This window comes from Salmo trutta, chromosome 3, assembly GCF_901001165.1.
Source record: "Salmo trutta chromosome 3, fSalTru1.1, whole genome shotgun sequence".
NCBI lineage: Eukaryota > Metazoa > Chordata > Actinopteri > Salmoniformes > Salmonidae > Salmo > Salmo trutta.
This window is the reverse complement of record NC_042959.1, coordinates 54,510,084-54,527,587: the sequence shown is the minus strand read 5'-3', so window position 1 is coordinate 54,527,587 and position 17,504 is coordinate 54,510,084. Positions and strand designations below refer to the sequence as shown.

At 43.0% G+C, this 17,504-nt stretch overlaps 1 protein-coding gene across 1 annotated transcript in view; it reads right to left on the bottom strand.

Annotated features, from left to right (window-relative positions):
• The window catches only part of LOC115179084 (tyrosine-protein phosphatase non-receptor type 23), a 31,133-nt gene that overhangs the window by 12,902 nt on the left and 727 nt on the right, over positions 1 to 17,504 (bottom strand). The window contains exons 2-3 of the mRNA XM_029740380.1: positions 2,383 to 2,457; positions 2,136 to 2,263 (exon numbers count right to left, since the gene is read on the bottom strand). Coding sequence (XP_029596240.1) covers positions 2,136 to 2,263; positions 2,383 to 2,457 — 203 coding nt within the window. The remainder of the gene's footprint in view (positions 1 to 2,135; positions 2,264 to 2,382; positions 2,458 to 17,504) is intronic.

The following is a 17,504-nucleotide window of genomic DNA, read 5'->3' as shown; positions in this document are numbered from 1 at the left end:
CAGAGCTGCAGTAGGCCTATATGCAAATAGCTCATTGCCATATATGGATATGTGCCATTTACTTTGACCTGGACTGTGTTTGCAGCATGAGCGGTCGTGAGTAGAGGCGCTTAATTTGAAGTCAAAGTAAGAGCTGCTGCAGCCACGTGTGCACATTTTGTTCATTTCCTTTGCTAGTTAGTGAGTTATTAGCCCAGTTATAGATAATTTGTAGTCAGCAATAGCGGAGTGATTGCTTCCTACAAGAGCACAAAACATATACATCTCTAGACGTCTTTGAAAAGCGAGTCAGGTAAAGAGCTTTTTTTTGTCTTAAAGGGGCAGTGTTGTATTTTGAGGCATGCTTGAATAAGCTAAGTAGCCAATGGGCAGAGGGTAGCATAATTTGTCTGACTCTCTGTAATAATGGTATGGAAATAATAATGCATTTTATTTTGTAAAGTGGTTTCTTGCATCAAACATCACAACAACATTTTCAGTCACCTCCTTGTCTGACGGACAAGTGGATAAACAGGTTAATGTCAAGCCCTACACTTTTTCAAAAGTCTCATGGAATGTAGGCCTACATTGAAAACCACACATTGGTTGCTACGTTAGGCTGAATGATAGAACAGCCGTTTCCACGTTAAAATGTTATGGGATGCATTTTCTCAATTGTTTTGATGTTAGGCCACTCTGGTAGGCCTACGTTATGATCAAATAGCCACAGTAGCCTACATGGCCACCTCTAAAACTGTAACTTAAAGCGGGTACAGCCTCCGGGTTCACAGTAAACACACGCTGGAAGTTGCACAGAATTTTCACAACGTTTAAAGGTCACGTTAAGCAGACCTGAAATTTGCTCAGTGCTCAATAGAGGGAACATTACACATACGCCTTTCCAGCAGCAGATTATTATAGATAATGTCAAAAGTTGCACTGAAGACCAACAAAATAGGTCCCACAATCTTTTTATTTATTCATTATTATTTTGTTTGCCAATCATCAGTCATTTGTGTAAGTGGTGTACATGTTGAATGCCCATCCCTATAAGCGTTTTGAAAATCTGCTGTTCATTTGTTTACCGTGAAATAGCATTGTATCTGGTCAAACACAATTTTTTCCAAAAGTTTGCTAAGGGTTGATAACAGGCTGATTGGTTGGCTGTTTGAGCCAGTAAAGGGTGCTTTGCTATTCTTGGGGAGCAGAATGACTTTTGCTTCCCTCCAGGCCTGAGGGCACACAGTTTCCTGTAGGCTTAGATTGAAAAAATGGCAAACAGGTGTGGCAATATTATCCACAGTAATTTTCCATCCAAGTTGTCAGAACCAGGTGGTTTGTCATTGTTGATAGACAACAATATTTGTTTCACCGCTTCCACACTCACTTTACAGAATTACAATGCTTGTCGTTCATAATTTGGTCAGTTATGCATGGATGTGTAGGTTCAGAATTTGTTGTTGGCATGTCATGCCAAAGTTTGCTAATCTTGCCAATGAAAAAATGATTAAAGCAGTTGGCAATATGAGTGGGTTTTGTGATGAATGAGCCATCTGATTCAATGAATAATAGAACCGAGTTTGCCCAAAATTCTATTTAAGGTGATCCAAACCTTTTTACGATCATTCATCTTTTTTTCATAGTAACTGTTTTTCCAGAAAATATTTCTGTCCTGGTAAGAGAGAATGAAATTGTCGACACATTGTATTGCATACCTGAGGGTGTGGTCTGTGTCTACGCGTATGGTAGGGAGAGCTTATGAAAGTGTGTGTGTTTGTGTGTGTGTGTTCGCTCACACTTTATTTGGATAGTTCAGATTGTCCATCTGTAGATGCTCTAGAGATATCTGTTGATAAGCAACTGCGTGCTAAGGTTCCAGTTAGGGAGGGTTTAGAATAAGGGTTAGGGTAAGAGTTAAGGTTGGGGCTAGGGTTAAGATGAGGGTTAATGGTAGGGTTAGTAGATAGTTGAAATGTTACTGATAGTCTGTCGAGCATCTACAGATGGAATATCCAAATAAAGTGTTACCTTGTGTTCTTCCGGTCTTTCCGTAGCTGTCTGTGGTAGAGTTTATGAAAGCAAGTGTGTGTGTGATATGGATCTCATGGGTAAGTGTGTAAATATAGGGCTCCTATGTGTACTTCATTGCCTCATACCATGAGATGGGTACTGCTGCTTCCTGCCCAGGCCCCAGAGGCACACGGCTCTGAAGGTAGTGCAGCTGCCCAAAGTACTTCCTCAAAATGCTGCAGCCCTCAAAGTCCCGCGTCACATTCACCGCACCCTGCCACAAACACTTACTTATTATATGATAGAAAGACAGTACAGTATATGACCTACATAACAAATAAATCACAACGTATGACATTTGCGTAGCACAAGTCGCTCAGTCCCAGTTCATACCTGTCTCAGTGTCTCCAGCTTCTTCAGCTGTTCATTATAGCTGTCTGGATTCTCCCCATAGTTCTTCAGGATGAACTGAAAGGACAGAGGGAAAGCAGATAAGAGGGGCCATTGGGAGCTCAGCAAATAACCTTTATTTAACCAATAAGGTCTATTCATTCAATCAGAAATAGATTTACAGTATCAGTCAAAAGTTTGGACACAACTACTCATTCAAGGGTTTTTCTTTATTTTTACTACTTTCTACATTGTAGAATAATAGTGAAGACATCAACACTATGAAATAACACATATGGAATCATGTAGTAACCAAAAAAAGTTTAACAAATCAAAATATATTTTATATTTGAAATTCTTCAAAGTAGCCCCCCTTTGCCTTGATGACAGCTTTGCACATGCTTGGAATTCTCTCAACCAGCTTCATGAGGTAGTCACCTGGAATGCATTTCAATTAACAGGTGTGCCTTGTTAAAAGTTCATTTGTGGAATTTCTTTCCTTCTTAATACGTTTGAGCCAATCAGTTTTGTTGTGACAAGGTAGGGGTGATTTACAGAAGATAGCCTTATTAGACCGGTGGATATCTGTCCTCTGGTCTGCTGAGTCCAAATTTGAGATTTTTGGTTCCAACCGCTGTGTCTTTGTGAGACGCAGAGTAGGTGAACGGATGATCTCCGCATTTGTGGCTCCCACCGTGAAGCATGGAGAAAGTGGTGTTATGGTGTGGGGGTGCTTTGCTGGTGACACGGTCTGTGATTTATTTAGAATTCAAGGCACCATTAACCAGCATGGCTACCACAGCATTCTGGAGCTATACGCCATCCTAAGTAAGTTCAATATGCTGCCCTGCATCCCCACCATCTCATTGTTCCAGCAGGATCCAGCATAAATTTAGTACTGACATTCATAATTAATCCATAATCCAATCAATCCATGTAATAAAAAACGACTAGATCTGCACCTATTGTGTGGACAAAGGAAATGAATCTATCTCCCAGAAAGTGTTTTATACATTTTTTTGGTCTTTGTTAGCCTATAGCTGGGATTCATTCCAATCCATGTTAGGTCCATGTTAGATCTATGTTATAACCACAGAAGGCTGGTGGGAGGAGATATAGGAGGATGGGCTCATTGTAATGGCTGAAATGGAATAGTGGAACGGAGTCTAATATGTGGTTTCCATATATTTTATGTGTTTGATACCGTTCCATTTAATCCATTACAGACATTACAATGAGCCTGGCCTCCTATAGCTCCCCCCACCAGCCTCCTCTGGTTATAGCGCGGATGACTGTTAAAGGAATTCCTGCTTGAGTGTAAATGATTAAATAATTCTACCCTGAATTTAGGGATAGGGTCTATATAACCTGTAGCATAAATAACTAAAAGGTTGAGCACAAGTCTCATGAGGTTGACTAGGATAGGAGAGGAACGGAGGTCTGTGTGTTTAAGTAAACATCAAGAACTGTTCAACTGTGGTTGACCTGACCTAGCTTGAACCCTCCAGGTTTCCCAAATCTCAGAGTACTAAAATGTCGGCAGGATCAGGATTTACGGTTTTGAGAGTTCTGGGGAAGAGGACAATTAATCCTCAGTGTTAGTGTGTAATGTGTGTGCGTAAATGAGGAGCCTGGTATATAATAGATGTTTTGTGTATGAACTACAGAACGTTCTCTGAATAAACTGTACAGACCTTTTGCAGAAAGCTGAGTCCTTGCCTAATTATTATTAACCCAGTGTCTTACAAAAATTGGGGATTATTCATCTAGGCTTATTGATTGGTAATTATTAGCATTGGGATTCGAAAATTCCCATAACAATGACATACAAAAGGTTATTCCTGATTGAGCCAACATGCACAGCTTTTACAGTGAATGAGATCTGGCGAACGTCTGGGAAAATGCCTTTAAAAGCCGCATCGTCAGCTTCCCGTCTCGTCAAGAGACCCCACTTTATTCTCCTGTAGATGTTGAGAAGAAGAGCAGCAGTGCCGTCTGGATCCGAGCATGAATATTCTGACAGCGGAGAGATGAGAGACTCCCATTCAACCCCACAAACTGACCAGGATGTGGAGGTTCCCACAGTCACGGAGATATCTGGAGATGGTTGTTTGGGGTCGGTGGACCAAATGGATTAAGACGATTGGAAAGCCCATATGTCTTGATTTTCCCTGCCTGATTGTTCATTGCATCACTGATAAAATTCCTGTCAATGTTTTGATTATGACAGGGATGACGAGGATCTTTGTAACAATCATGATGATGGCTGTTGTTGTTATCAATGTTGTGTTATCATCCTACAGATCAGGTGGCTGACCTGCACCAAACCAGGAGTCAGTTAGGGAAAGTCTGTTTGATCATCCTGTGTCTGTCACACTAGGGCCATTGGTGACTTTCAGGACCAACTCGACTCAAGCTTGCTCCATTCCTCCCCCTTTCCACTCTAGCTGCCCTGTTCACACTACCAAAATACACTATAACACCAGTCAATGTTTCAACGCATCTAATGGTGTCTGCATACAAGGACCACAGGGGAAGGGGAGCCATGCGAATCATCGCCATGGTCGACAGAGACCGACCCACGCCTCTGTACTGTGTTCTGCTGCTCTGGATAGGGCCCCCAGGTCGCTCCAGCCGATGTCGTAATGCACAGCGTCCACTATGGATACCTGTATGCGGCCGAAGACATGCCCGGCCTTGAAGGACCAGGATGCAACGCCACATGTCACTCTCACCACACACCTCGAGAGCCAGGATGCCCTCAACCAGACATTTCTGACTATCCAGAACAGGGAGAGATGGGAGGACTTCCCCTTTTACCTCACCGTGTGCATGTCCATGTTTGAAAACTACAACAACGTCAAGCAGTTTGTCCAGACCATGGAGTTTTACAAGCTCCTGGGGGTACAGAAGGTGTTCTTCCACCTCACCAGCTATGGGCCTGACCTGGACAAGGTCCATCAGTACTACGCAGAAGAGGGCACTCTGGAGGTGATCGACTGGCCCATCAACCACTTCCTCAAGCCCTCTACTGGGTAGGAGGCCCAGGAGCTGGAAGGGGACATCCACCTCAACGGCCAGCTGACCACCATGAACGAGTGCATCTACAGGAATATGTACAGGTCGCGGTACGTGCTGCTGGCTGACGTTGTTCAGCTCCTGGTCCCGGCCTCAAACATCTCTCTGCGACCCCACATGGAGGACCTACAGGGGCAGCACCCAGACGCAGCAGTGTTCCTGATGGAGACACACCACTTCCCTGTCACGGCTGGTACCACTACTCCAGACCATTCCACACGGAGGAGGGCGCCGGAGGTGGATCTCCTCGACTACGTCTACAGAGAACCTGTTCAGGAGGACGCCATCCACTCCTACAAGATGGTGGTCGACCCCTGGCTGGTGCTGCAGACAGACATGTTTGAAGTGACACAGAGCTACGTTGACACTGTTAGGGTTCCGTCCGATGTGTGTAAGATCATGCAAGTGAAAGAAGCTCAGAAAGGGAGCTGGTCCAAAGAGCAGCTGGTCCTCGATAGAGGTCTCTGGGAATTCTGAGATTATCTCATGTCCATTATTGATTAAATTTGACAGAAATTAGGAATACATAAAACTCCTTGGGAGCATTTACTCAGTTAAAAGTTGGATATTGAGAATCAAAATGGAAGATTTCTGGGACTACAGGGTAAATCCATTTGAATACTATTTGACAGCATCCCTTTTGATTTGAAACCTTCCAAACATACAGTGCATTAGGAAAGTACTCAGACCCCTTCACTTTTCCACATTTTGTTACGTTACGGCCTTATTCTAAAATGGAATATATATAAAAAAAGTTCATCAATCTACACACAACACAGTGCTATGACAAAGCAAAAAAGGATTTTTAGAAATTATAGCAAAATCTGAAATATCATGTTTACATAAGTATTCAGACCCTTTACTCAGTACTTTGTTGAAGCACTTTTGGCAGTGATTACAGCCTCGGGTATGAGGCTGTACAATCTTGGCACACCTGTATTTGGGGAGTTTCTCCCATTCTTCTCTGCAGAGCCTCTCAAGCTCTGTCAGGTTGGATGGGGAGCGTCCCTGCACAGCTATTTTCAGGTCTCTCCAGAGATGTTCGATCAGGTTCAAGTCCAGGCTCTGGCTAGGCCACTCAAGGACATTCCGAAACGTGTCTCAAAGCCACTCCTGTGTTGTCTTGGCTGTATGCTTGGCTGTATGTACAGGTTGTTGTCCTGTTGGAAGGTGAACCTTGGCCCCAGCCTGAAGTCCTGAGCGCTCTGGGGCAGGTTTTCATCAAGGAACTCCGTTCATCTTTCCCTCGATCCTGACTAGTCTCCCAGTCCCTGCCGCTGAAAAACATCCCCACAGCATGATTCTGCCACCACCATGTTTCACCGTAGGGATGGTGACAGGTTTCCTCCAGACGTGACACTTGGCATTCAAGCCAAAGTGTTCCATCTTGGTTTCATCAGACTAGAAAATCTATTTCTCATGGTCTGAGAGTCCTTTAGATGCCTTTTGGCAAACTCCAAGTGGGCTGTCATGTGTCTTTTACTGAGGAGTGGCTTCCATCTGGCCACTCTACCATAAAAGGCCTGATTGGTTGGGTGCTGCAGAGATGGTTGTCTCCTGGAAGGTTCTCCCAACTCCACAGAAGAACTCTGTCAGAGTGACCATTGGGTTCTTGGTCACCTCCCTGACCAAGGCCTTTCTCCCCCGATTGCTCAGTTGGCAGAGTGGCCAGCTCTAGGAAGAGTCTTGGTGGTTCCAAACTTCTTCAATTTAAGAATGATGGAGGCCACTGTGTTCTTGGGGACCTTCAATGTTGCAGAAAGGTTTTGGTACCCTTCCCCAGATCTGTGCCTCAACACAATCCTGTCTCGGAGCTCTACGGAGAATTCCTTTGACCTCATATGGCTTGGTTTTTGCTCTGACATGCACTATCAACTGTGGGACCTTGTATAGACAGGTGTGTGCCTTTCCAAATCATGTCCAATCAATTGAATTTACCACAGGTGAACTCCAATCAAGTTGTAGAAACATCTCAAGGATGATCAATGGAAACAGGATGCACCGGAGCTCAATTTCGAGTCTCATAGCAAAGGGTCTGAAAACTTATGTAAATAAGGTATTTCTGTATTTTGCTAAATTGTCTAAAAACCTGTTTTCGCTTTGTCGTTATGGGCTATTGTGTGTAGATTGAGGACATTTTTTAATTGAATCCATTTTGAAATAAGGTTGTAACGTAACAAAATGTGGAAAAGGTCAAGGGGTCTGAATACTTTCCAAATGCACGGTATGTTAGCGAATGTTGTATACAACAATACATTTAAAAATTACACACAATGTAGTCTACAAACTTATTACAACTGTAGCAGGCCAATCCTTCTCCTGGAGGTACGCTGGGTGTGCAGGCTTCTGTTTCAGCCCAGCACTAACACACCTGATTTAACTTACCAAACCTAATCAGTTGATAATAACGTGTATTATTGCTGGGATGGAATAGAAGCATGCTCACCCAGTAGATCAGAGAGTGGAGCAAGGTTGGCCACCACTGGTATGGACTTTTTTGTACACCTGAAATAATGCTTTAGTAATAATATCCTAATTACTAAGATGTGTAACCTTTACAAACAAGTTAGATTATTTGTACTTTTGAAATTATATTTTGATTCATTCAATGTTGATTCATTGAAGTGAAGTGTTTAAACTTGTTTTAATTGTTAACTTAAAAACATTATTCAAGATGAACTACAATAGTGCCAATGTTCATTCATCACAGATCACAATTCTGCAATAAAGGTGTGAACGGGATCTGTCTCTCATTTCTCTGTTTCTGTGTTGCTTTCTTAAATGAACATGGCCTTTTTGTCCAGTTGTGAGCTCTCCAATTAAATGATACCAGTAGATAATGTATATGAAGCTAACCATGAGCCAGATTTTTTACCTAATTTTTCTGACCTGAAATTGTTTAGTGCAAATCCAACCCTTATATTCTAAGTACAGTATTGTACATGAATATAAGGAGCTAGCAACTTGTAGGCTAATTAAACGTATAAAAAATGAAAATAATATGGTGTGGGGAGTGTTTGTAATTTTACCTTAGAATAGAAACTAAATCAGATGGTCAATTGCAGAGATGTTGGTGTTGATGGTGGTTAAAGAGAAATTTACACGACAACATTTGCAAGTCAAAGCCCAATTCCTTTACCCAAAGTACCCATTCATGTACGCCTATGTATTTTACAGGGAGTGGGCTATAATCATCAATTTCATGACACAAGTATAATGAAAGAGCCATAAACTATAATATGATAATCCTAATGTTAAAATACCATAACAAAATTAGTAGCATATTACATGGGAAATGCATGCTTAGTGTATAATTTACAATCTTATAATGCGTGTTACTTGCGTTTTCTATCCTTTGGTGGGCACATTTCATAATTGAATTTACTCAACACATTCACGAATGGTGGCTTTGATCACAGTTTCGAGGTTTAGGAGCACACGCACATTGTTGTGTAAATCTCTCTTCCCCCACCATCAACAATCTCTGCAATCCTCCTCCATGCCATGTACCTTATGATTTTGTCTCTGTATTCTAGCATAGCAAAATCATATAGAATTGGAAAACCAGACGCAGCGATGATTGGCTTTCCTCCGTCTTTTTTGGTTGCGCTTGCTCGGAACTAATGACAGGCGGAACTACGTGCCATGAATGAAAGATTATCAAATATCTGCTTCTCACTTGATTGGTTAGCGGCAGCGGTGGCCGCGTGCAATTTGCATAAAGTAGAGCAGAGCTGAACTTTTTATATCGCTCCGCTAGCAGAGTTCGCGCCGCTCACCTTCCCACAATCCCCTGCGCATTTCTCTGCGTGTTCCCATTGAAAATGAATGGGGCGGGACTTCGCCTGGCGAATTTGGAAGTGATGGAATCCCTACGATAGAAGTACCTGGCCTGCTTCTCACTAATGCCAAATGTAGGAGAGTGCCCAGCTGGGCTTCTCAGTAATATTTTCTTCACCTCACACAGTAAGTCAACAAATACCTTTTTTTAACCATTCAAATGAATGTGACATTATGCGAACACTTCGTTTGAATGGTTTTGTGCGTCTAAATAGGAAATGTATAAATAAAATGTAGCTATATGCAGAAAAGTCAACAGACAAGGACAAGGTAGGCATATCAGTGGAGGCTGGTGGGAGAAGGATATAGGAGGGCAGGCTCATTGTAATGTCTGGAATGGTATGAATGGAAGTGTCTGACATATGAAACCTTATTTGACTCTGTTCCAAAAATTAAATTCCAGCTATTAGAATGAGCCCGTCCTCCTATAGCTCCTACCACCATCCTCCTCTGGCCTATCTCTGTTAATGTTGTACCAACCTGGCATTTCCTAATTTGTTGATTAATATAAGTAATAATCTGAATAACAATAATGAAATGCCATGATAATAACAAAGTGTAATTACTTGTTTCAAAATGGTTTTATTAAAAAGCATAGCAATGTTAAAAAGTGTGCAAACAGAGTTGTGAAGAGTTATGTCGGTGACCGTGTACATTGGCCTGGGCAATTACAAGACAGTCACAGTCCTACTTAAATGTCAATTATCTAAAAACGCTTAAATTGTTCTAACTTAGACCCTATTTTACATGATCTGAGGTTTTTGTGTTGTGCCCACCATCGGTTGAGACACAACATGCTCTTGAATACAGGATGGGTGTCATGTTTGGCTGATAATTGTACTAACATTTTCATCAAATTTTTACTTTCAAATGGTACCACAAAGATGTTTGGAGGTTCAAATATCAGATAGTGTTGACTTGAATGGGAATCTGTTGTCTTAAATAACACTGTCAATCCTCCAATGGAAACCTATTGAAATCAAATTTTATTTGTCAGATGCGCTAAATACAACAGGTGTAGTAGACCTTACAGTGAAATGCTTACTTACAAGCCCTTAACCAACAATGCAGTTAAGAAAAAATAAATAAATAAGAAATAAAAGTTACAAATAACTAAAGAGCAGCAGTAAAATAACAATAGCGAGGCTATATACAGGGGGTACGGGTACAGAGTCAATGTGCGGAGTAATTGATGCAGAGCAGTTGCCATAACCAGGCAGTGATGCAACCAGTCAGGATGCTCTCGATGGTGCAGCTGTAGAACTTTGAGGATCTGAAGACCCATGCCAAATCTTTTAAGTCTCCTGAGGGGGAATAGGTTTTGTCGTGCCCTCTTCATGACTGTCTTGGTGTGCTTGGACCGTGATAGTTTGTTGGTGATGTGGACACCAAGGAACTTGAAGCTCGATGCTGTTCATCGATTACAGCTCAGCATTTAACACCATAGTACCCTCCAAACACGTCATTAAGCTCGAGACTACCTGACGGGCCGCCCCCAGGTGGTGAGGGTAGGTAACAACATCTCCACCCCGCTGATACTCAACACTGGGTCCCCACAAGGGTGCGTTCTCAGCCCTCTTCTGTACTCCCTGTTCACCCACGACTGCGTGGCCATGCACGCATCCAACTCAATCATCAAGTTTGCAGACGACACTACAGTGGTAGGCTTGATTACCAACAACGACGAGACGGCCTACAGGGAGGAGGTGAGGGCCCTCGGAGTGTGGTGTCAGGAAAATAACCTCGCACTCAATGTCAACAAAACAAAAGAGATGATCGTGGACTTCAGGAAACAGCAGAGGGAGCAGCCCCCTATCTACATTGACGGGACAGTAGTGGAGAGGGTGGAGAGTTAAGTTCCTCGGCGTACACATCATGGACAAACTGAAATGGTCCACCCACACAGACAGCATGGTGAAGAAAGCGCAGCAGCGCCTCTTCAACCTCAGGAGGCTGAAGACTTTTGGCTTGTCACCAAAAACACTCACAATTTTTTACAGATGCACAATCGAGAGCATCCTGTCGGGCTGTATCACCGCCTGGTACGGCAGCTGCTCCGCCCATAACCGGAAGGCTCTCCAGAGGGTGGTGAGGTCTGCACAACGCATCACCGGGTGCAAACTACCTGCCCTCCAGGACACCTACACCACCCGATGTCACAGGAAGGCCAAAAAGATCATCAAGAACAACAACCACCCGAGCCACTGCCTGTTCACCCCGCTAACATCCAGAAGGCGAGGTCAGTACAGGTGCATCAAAGCTGGAACCGAGAGACTGAAAAACAGCTTCAATCTCAAGGAAATCAGACTGTTAAACAGCCATCATATTCGTATTCATTCCTTTACACTTGTGTGTACAAGGTAGTTGTTGTGGAATTGGTAGATTACTTGTTAGATATTATTACTGCATGGTCGGAACTAGAAGCACAAGCATTTCGCTACACTTGCATTAACACCTGCTAACTATGTGTATGTGACAAATACATTTGATTTGATTTGAACCTGCTCCACTACAGCCCCGTCGATGAGAATGGGGGTGTGCTCGGTCCTCCTCTTCCTGTAGTCCTCAATCATGTCCTTTATCTTGATCACGTTGAGGAAGAGGTTGTTGTCCTGGCACCACACGGCCAGGTCTCTGACCACCTCCCTATAGGCGGTCTCATCGTTGTCGGTGATCAGGCCTACCACTGTTGTGTCATCGGCAAACCTCATGATGGTGTTGGAGTCGTGCCTGGCCGTGCAGTCATGAGTGAACAGGGAGTACAGCAGGGGACTGAGCACGCACCCCAGAGGGGCCCCCCGTGTTGAGGATCAGCGTGGCGGATGTGTTGTTACCTACCCTTAACACCTGGGGGCGGCCCATCAGGAAGTCCAGGATCCAGTTGCAGAGGGAGGTGTTTAGTCCCAGGGTCCTTAGCTTAGTGATGAGCTTTATGGGCACTATGGTGTTGAACGCTGAGCCGTAGTCAATTAATAGCATTCTCACATAGGTGTTCCTTTTGTCCAGGTGTGAAAGGGCAGTGTGGAGTGCAATAGAGATTGCATCATCTGTGGATCATTTGTGGCGGTATGCAAATTGGAGTGGATCTAGGGTTTCTGGGAGAATGGTGTTGATGTGAGCCATGACCGGCCTTTCAAAGCACTTCATGGTTACAGATGTGAGTGCTACGGGTTGGCAATCATTTAGGCAGGTTACCTTAGTGTTCTTGAGCACAGGGACTATGGTGGTCTGCTTGAAACATGTTGGTATTGCAGACTATCAAAATAAAGAAAGTTGCACACTCCATGTATAAACTCCCAGCAATTTAATGGGTATTTACCAACATTTCAGCATCACTGTGCCTTGTGTATTACAATCACTGTGCCACTGTGTATTACAGACTTAGGCAGGGAGAGGTTGAAAATGTCAGTGAAGACACTTGCCAGTTGGTCAGCACATGCTCCGAGTGCATGTCCTGGTAATCCGTCTGGCACTTTGTCCCTGTTTAAAGGTCTTATTCACACCGGCTGCGGAGAGCGTGATCACACAGTCGTCCGGAACAGCTGATGCTCTCATGCATGCTTCAGTGTTACTTGCCTCGAAGTGAGCATATAAGTAATTTAGCTTGTCTGGTAGGCTCGTGTACTGGGCAGCTCGTAGCTGTGCTTCCCTTTGTAGTCTGTAATAGTTTGCAAGCCCCGCCACATCCGACGAGCGTTGGAGCCGACGGTGTAGTACGATTCAATCTTAGTCCTGTATTGACTCTTTGCCTCTTTGTTAGTTCGTCGGAGGGCATAGCGGGATTTCTTATAACCTTCTGGGTGTGAGTTCCGCTCCTTGAAAGCGGCAGCTCAACACTTTAACTCAGTGCGGATGTTGCCTGTAATCCATGGCTTCTGGTTGGGGGCATGTAAGTGCGGTCACTGTGGGGACGACGTCATCAACACACTTATTGATGAAGCCAGTGACTGATGTGGTGTACTCCTCAATGCCATTGGAAGAATCCCAGAACATATTCCAGTCTGTGCTAGCAAAACAGTCCTGTAACTTAGCATCTGCTTCATCTGACCACTTTCTTATTGCCCGAGTCACTGGTGCTTCCTGTTTTAGGGAAGTATAGATAATAGAATAAACATGACCATTTAAGTTGAGATTCAATGGTGGGTGGACCGGAGGCCATCTTTGTGGTAGTAATTAGAAGTTCAAATTTGTATTCAATTTCAATTGTGTACCCACTGTTCCAGATAAATTGCAGTGGTCTGAAGGGATAGGTCCATTCTATGAATTGTATTTCTATGATTCAAATGACACTCACCCTGTACTTAAGCGCATGTGTCAACTGATGGCAGGCACAACACAAACACCTTAGATGATGTAAAGTAGGGTCTAAGTTACAACATATGTGAATATGAAGAAAAAAAATACCTGAGTTTAAGCATTTAGATAATTGACGTTAAAGGTTAAAATCTGTTTTTATTTTATATCTAGAAATTATGAAATGATTTGACAGTCCTGTTTGTAAGCTTTTAAATGATATCAAACTCAACAGTTTATATTTTCCAGTGATGAAGACAATGGGTAAACTTTGAGCAGTTTTATCTTTATCTTTTATGTTTTGGCATTCGGGTAAAAAAAAACAACTTTCTGACCACCTCTTCCATGGGCAAACATGTATGGAAAGTTTTGTTTAAACCAAAAGGGATGCTGTCAAAAAGTGATTAAATTTAAAATGCATTTACCCTACTGTGTTTCTATTTGCATTGAGGTCAAAGGTGACCAACGCCATGATACATACACAGCAGTACTGTAGATAAATATTTTTGAAACAAATACATGTTTAATAATCAATGATGTGTAGTTTTGGAAGGATGTCATAAATTTTGAGATTTTGTCAGACGGATTATTAAACACTTATTGAAATCTAGTTTGTGGTGGCCAAAATATTAATAGTATTGACTCATGTACGCTACATGACCAAATGTACGTGGAAATCTGCTCGTCAAACATCTCATTCCAAAATCAAGGGCATTAATATGGAGTTGGTCCCCCCTTTGCTGCTGTAACAGCCTCCACTCTTCTGGGAAGGCTTTCCACTAGATGTTGGAACATTGCTGCGGAGACTTGCTTCCATTCAGCCACAAGAGTGTGCTGACTTTGCTTACAGAGGCAGTTTGGAACTCGGTAGTGAGTGATGCAACTGAGGACAGATGATTTTACGCACTTCAGCGGTCCTGTTCTGTGAGCTTGTGTGGCCTAGCACCTCGCAACTGAGCCATTGTTGCTCTTTGACATTTTCCCTTCACAATAACAGCAATTACAGTTGACCAGGGCAGCTCGAGCAGGGGAGAAATTTGACAAAATGACTTGTTGGAAAGGTGGCATCCTATGACGGTGCTACGTTGAAAGTCACTGAGCTCTTCAGTAAAGCCATTCTATTGCCAATGTTTGTCTATGGAGATTGCATGGCGGTGTGCTAGATTTTATACACCTGTTTTTGTCTGAAATAGTCAAATCCACTAATTTGAAGGGGTGTCCACATACTTTTGTATATATACAGTGCATTCGGAAAGTGTCAGACCCCTTAAATTTTTCCACATTTTATTACATTACAACCTTATTCTAAAATAGAATAAAATAAAATAACACACTTTCCTCACCAATCTACACACAATACCCCACAATGGCAAAGCGAAAACAGGTTTTTAGAATTTTTTGCAAATGTATAAAATAAAAACGGATACCTTATGTAAATAAGTATTCAAACCCTTTGCTATGAGACTTGAAATTGAGCTCAGGTGCATCCTGTTTCCATTGATCATCCTTGAGATGTTTCTACAACTTGATTGGAGTCCACCTGTGGTAAATTCAATTGATTGGACATGATTTGGAAAGGCACACACCTGTCTATATAAGGTCCCACAGTTGACAGTGCACTTTAGAGCAAAAACCAAGCCATGAGGTCGAAGGAATGGTAAGGAGAGCTCTGAGACAAGATTGTGTTGAGGCACAGATCTGGGGAAGGGTACAAAAACCTTTCTGCAGCCTTGAAGGTCCCCAAGAACACAGTTGTTAACTTCATTCTTAAATGGAAGAAGTTTGAAACCACCAAGACTCTTCCTAGAGCTGTCCGCCCGGCCAAACTGATAAATCAGGGGAGAAGGGCCTTGGTCAGGGAGGTGACCAAGAACCGATGGCCACTCTGACACAGCTCCAGAGTTCCTCTGTGGAGATGGGAGAACCTTCCAGAAAGACAACCATCTCTGCAGCACTCCAACAATTTGGCCTTAATGGTAGAGTGGCCAGACAGAAGCCACTCCTCAGTAAAAGGCACATGACAGCCCACTTGGAGTTTGCCAAAAAGCACCTAAAGGACTCTTAGACCATGAGAAACAAGATTCTCTAGTCTGATGAAACCTAGACTGAACTTTTTGCCCTGAATGCCAAGCGTCACATCTGGAGGAAACCTGGCACCGTCCTTACGGTTTAGCATGGTGGTGGCAGAATCATGCTGTGGGGATGTTTTTCAGCGGCAGGGACTGGGAGACTAGTCAGGATCGAGGGAAAGATGAACTGAGCAAAGTACAGAGAGATCCTTGATGAAAACCTGCCCCAGAGCACTCAGGACCTCAGGCTGGGGCGAAGGTTCACCGTCCAACAGGACAACAACCCTAAGCACACAGCCAAGACAACGCAGGAGTGGCTTTGAGACAAGTTTCTGAATGTCCTTGAGTGGCCCAGCCAGAACCTGGACTTGAACCCGATCAAACATCTCTGGAGAGACCTGAAAATACTTGTGCAGCGACGCTCCCCATCCAACCTGACAGAGCTTGAGAGGATCTGCAGAGAAGAATGGGAGAAACTCCCCAAATACAGGTGTGCCAAGCTTGTAGCGTCATACCCAAAAAGATTCGAGGCTGTAATCGCTGCCAAAGGTTCTTCAACAAAGTACTGAGTAAAGGGTCTGAATACCTATGTAAATGTGATATTTCAATTTTCATAAATTTGCAAAAATGTCAACCTGTTTTTGCTTTGTAATTTTGGGGTATTGTGTGTAGATTGAGTGAGAAAAATATTTGATCCATTTTAGAATAAGGCTGTAACTTAACAAAATGTGGAAAAAGTCAAGGGGTCTGAATACGTTCCGAATGCAGTGTACCTGCATCACACGTAATCTGCTAAATTTGAACCTGGATGACAAATACATGATCAAGCTGTCTTAACATTGAATCCCGACTCTTATCAACATTCCCTTGTCATGGTTGTCTATGACCCTTTTGGCTGGACTGGGAGTAGTTGGCCTCCAAATGGCTCTGGAGCAATCCCATCATGGCCTGCTGTGGTAAGTATTCTCCGGTCAGTGATGAGCCTCTCTAATAAGCAGCTACTTATTGTCAGACTCACTGGAGCCACAGTCTGGAGGTAAACAAGACCACTATTTGTCCTTATTACAAGCCACACACACCTCCAACATAATATCCGTCTTAAACAAAATATATTTATGTCAGCCGTAGCCAAATAAATCACACGGTTGTCTATATGTATTGTGCTTCAACAGGACAGAGATTGTCCTGTTACAAAACTCCAGCTGCACTGCTAGCCTAAACAAAGAAACTCTATTATTCTCTCTCCATTCCTCTCCCAGCTCTCTTTCTCCTCCTTTCCATTACTTTTACATGGACTGTTAGCCTTCATTTCCTTTCCAGATAAACAATCTGTCACTGTTATAATAAAAATAATAACAACCTTCATTGAATGTCATTGACAAACGTTGCTAGAAAATTGATCTGGGACTAAGGCAGCAAAAAAGAAGAACCAGACAGGGCAAAGGTCCTCTAGTAATATCTGGAGCATGAGGAGGAGGAGGAAGAAAGGAGATTGGATAGTAAGGCATAAGACGTAATTGTAGTGGGTGTGTGGGAGAATTTCCTCAGACATATGTTATGATGATTATGGCAGAGTTTTCCCTGGCCGGATCACATGACCAGAAAAAAATCCTGGCTCTACTATGACCCTTAACCTAACGTTACTCTGCTGTTCTCTAATTTTAACTCATTCCAGCACTAATTTCTGAACGTCTTGGCTATTTTTTTACCATGTTTTTGCCCCCTTAATGACCACTGACAGAGGTGTGAACATACAGGATTCCAACCTGCCAGACTTCTACATCAAAGCAAACTAATCCAGGGTGCATGTGACAATGAAATCATCATTTTATAGACTAACTAGCC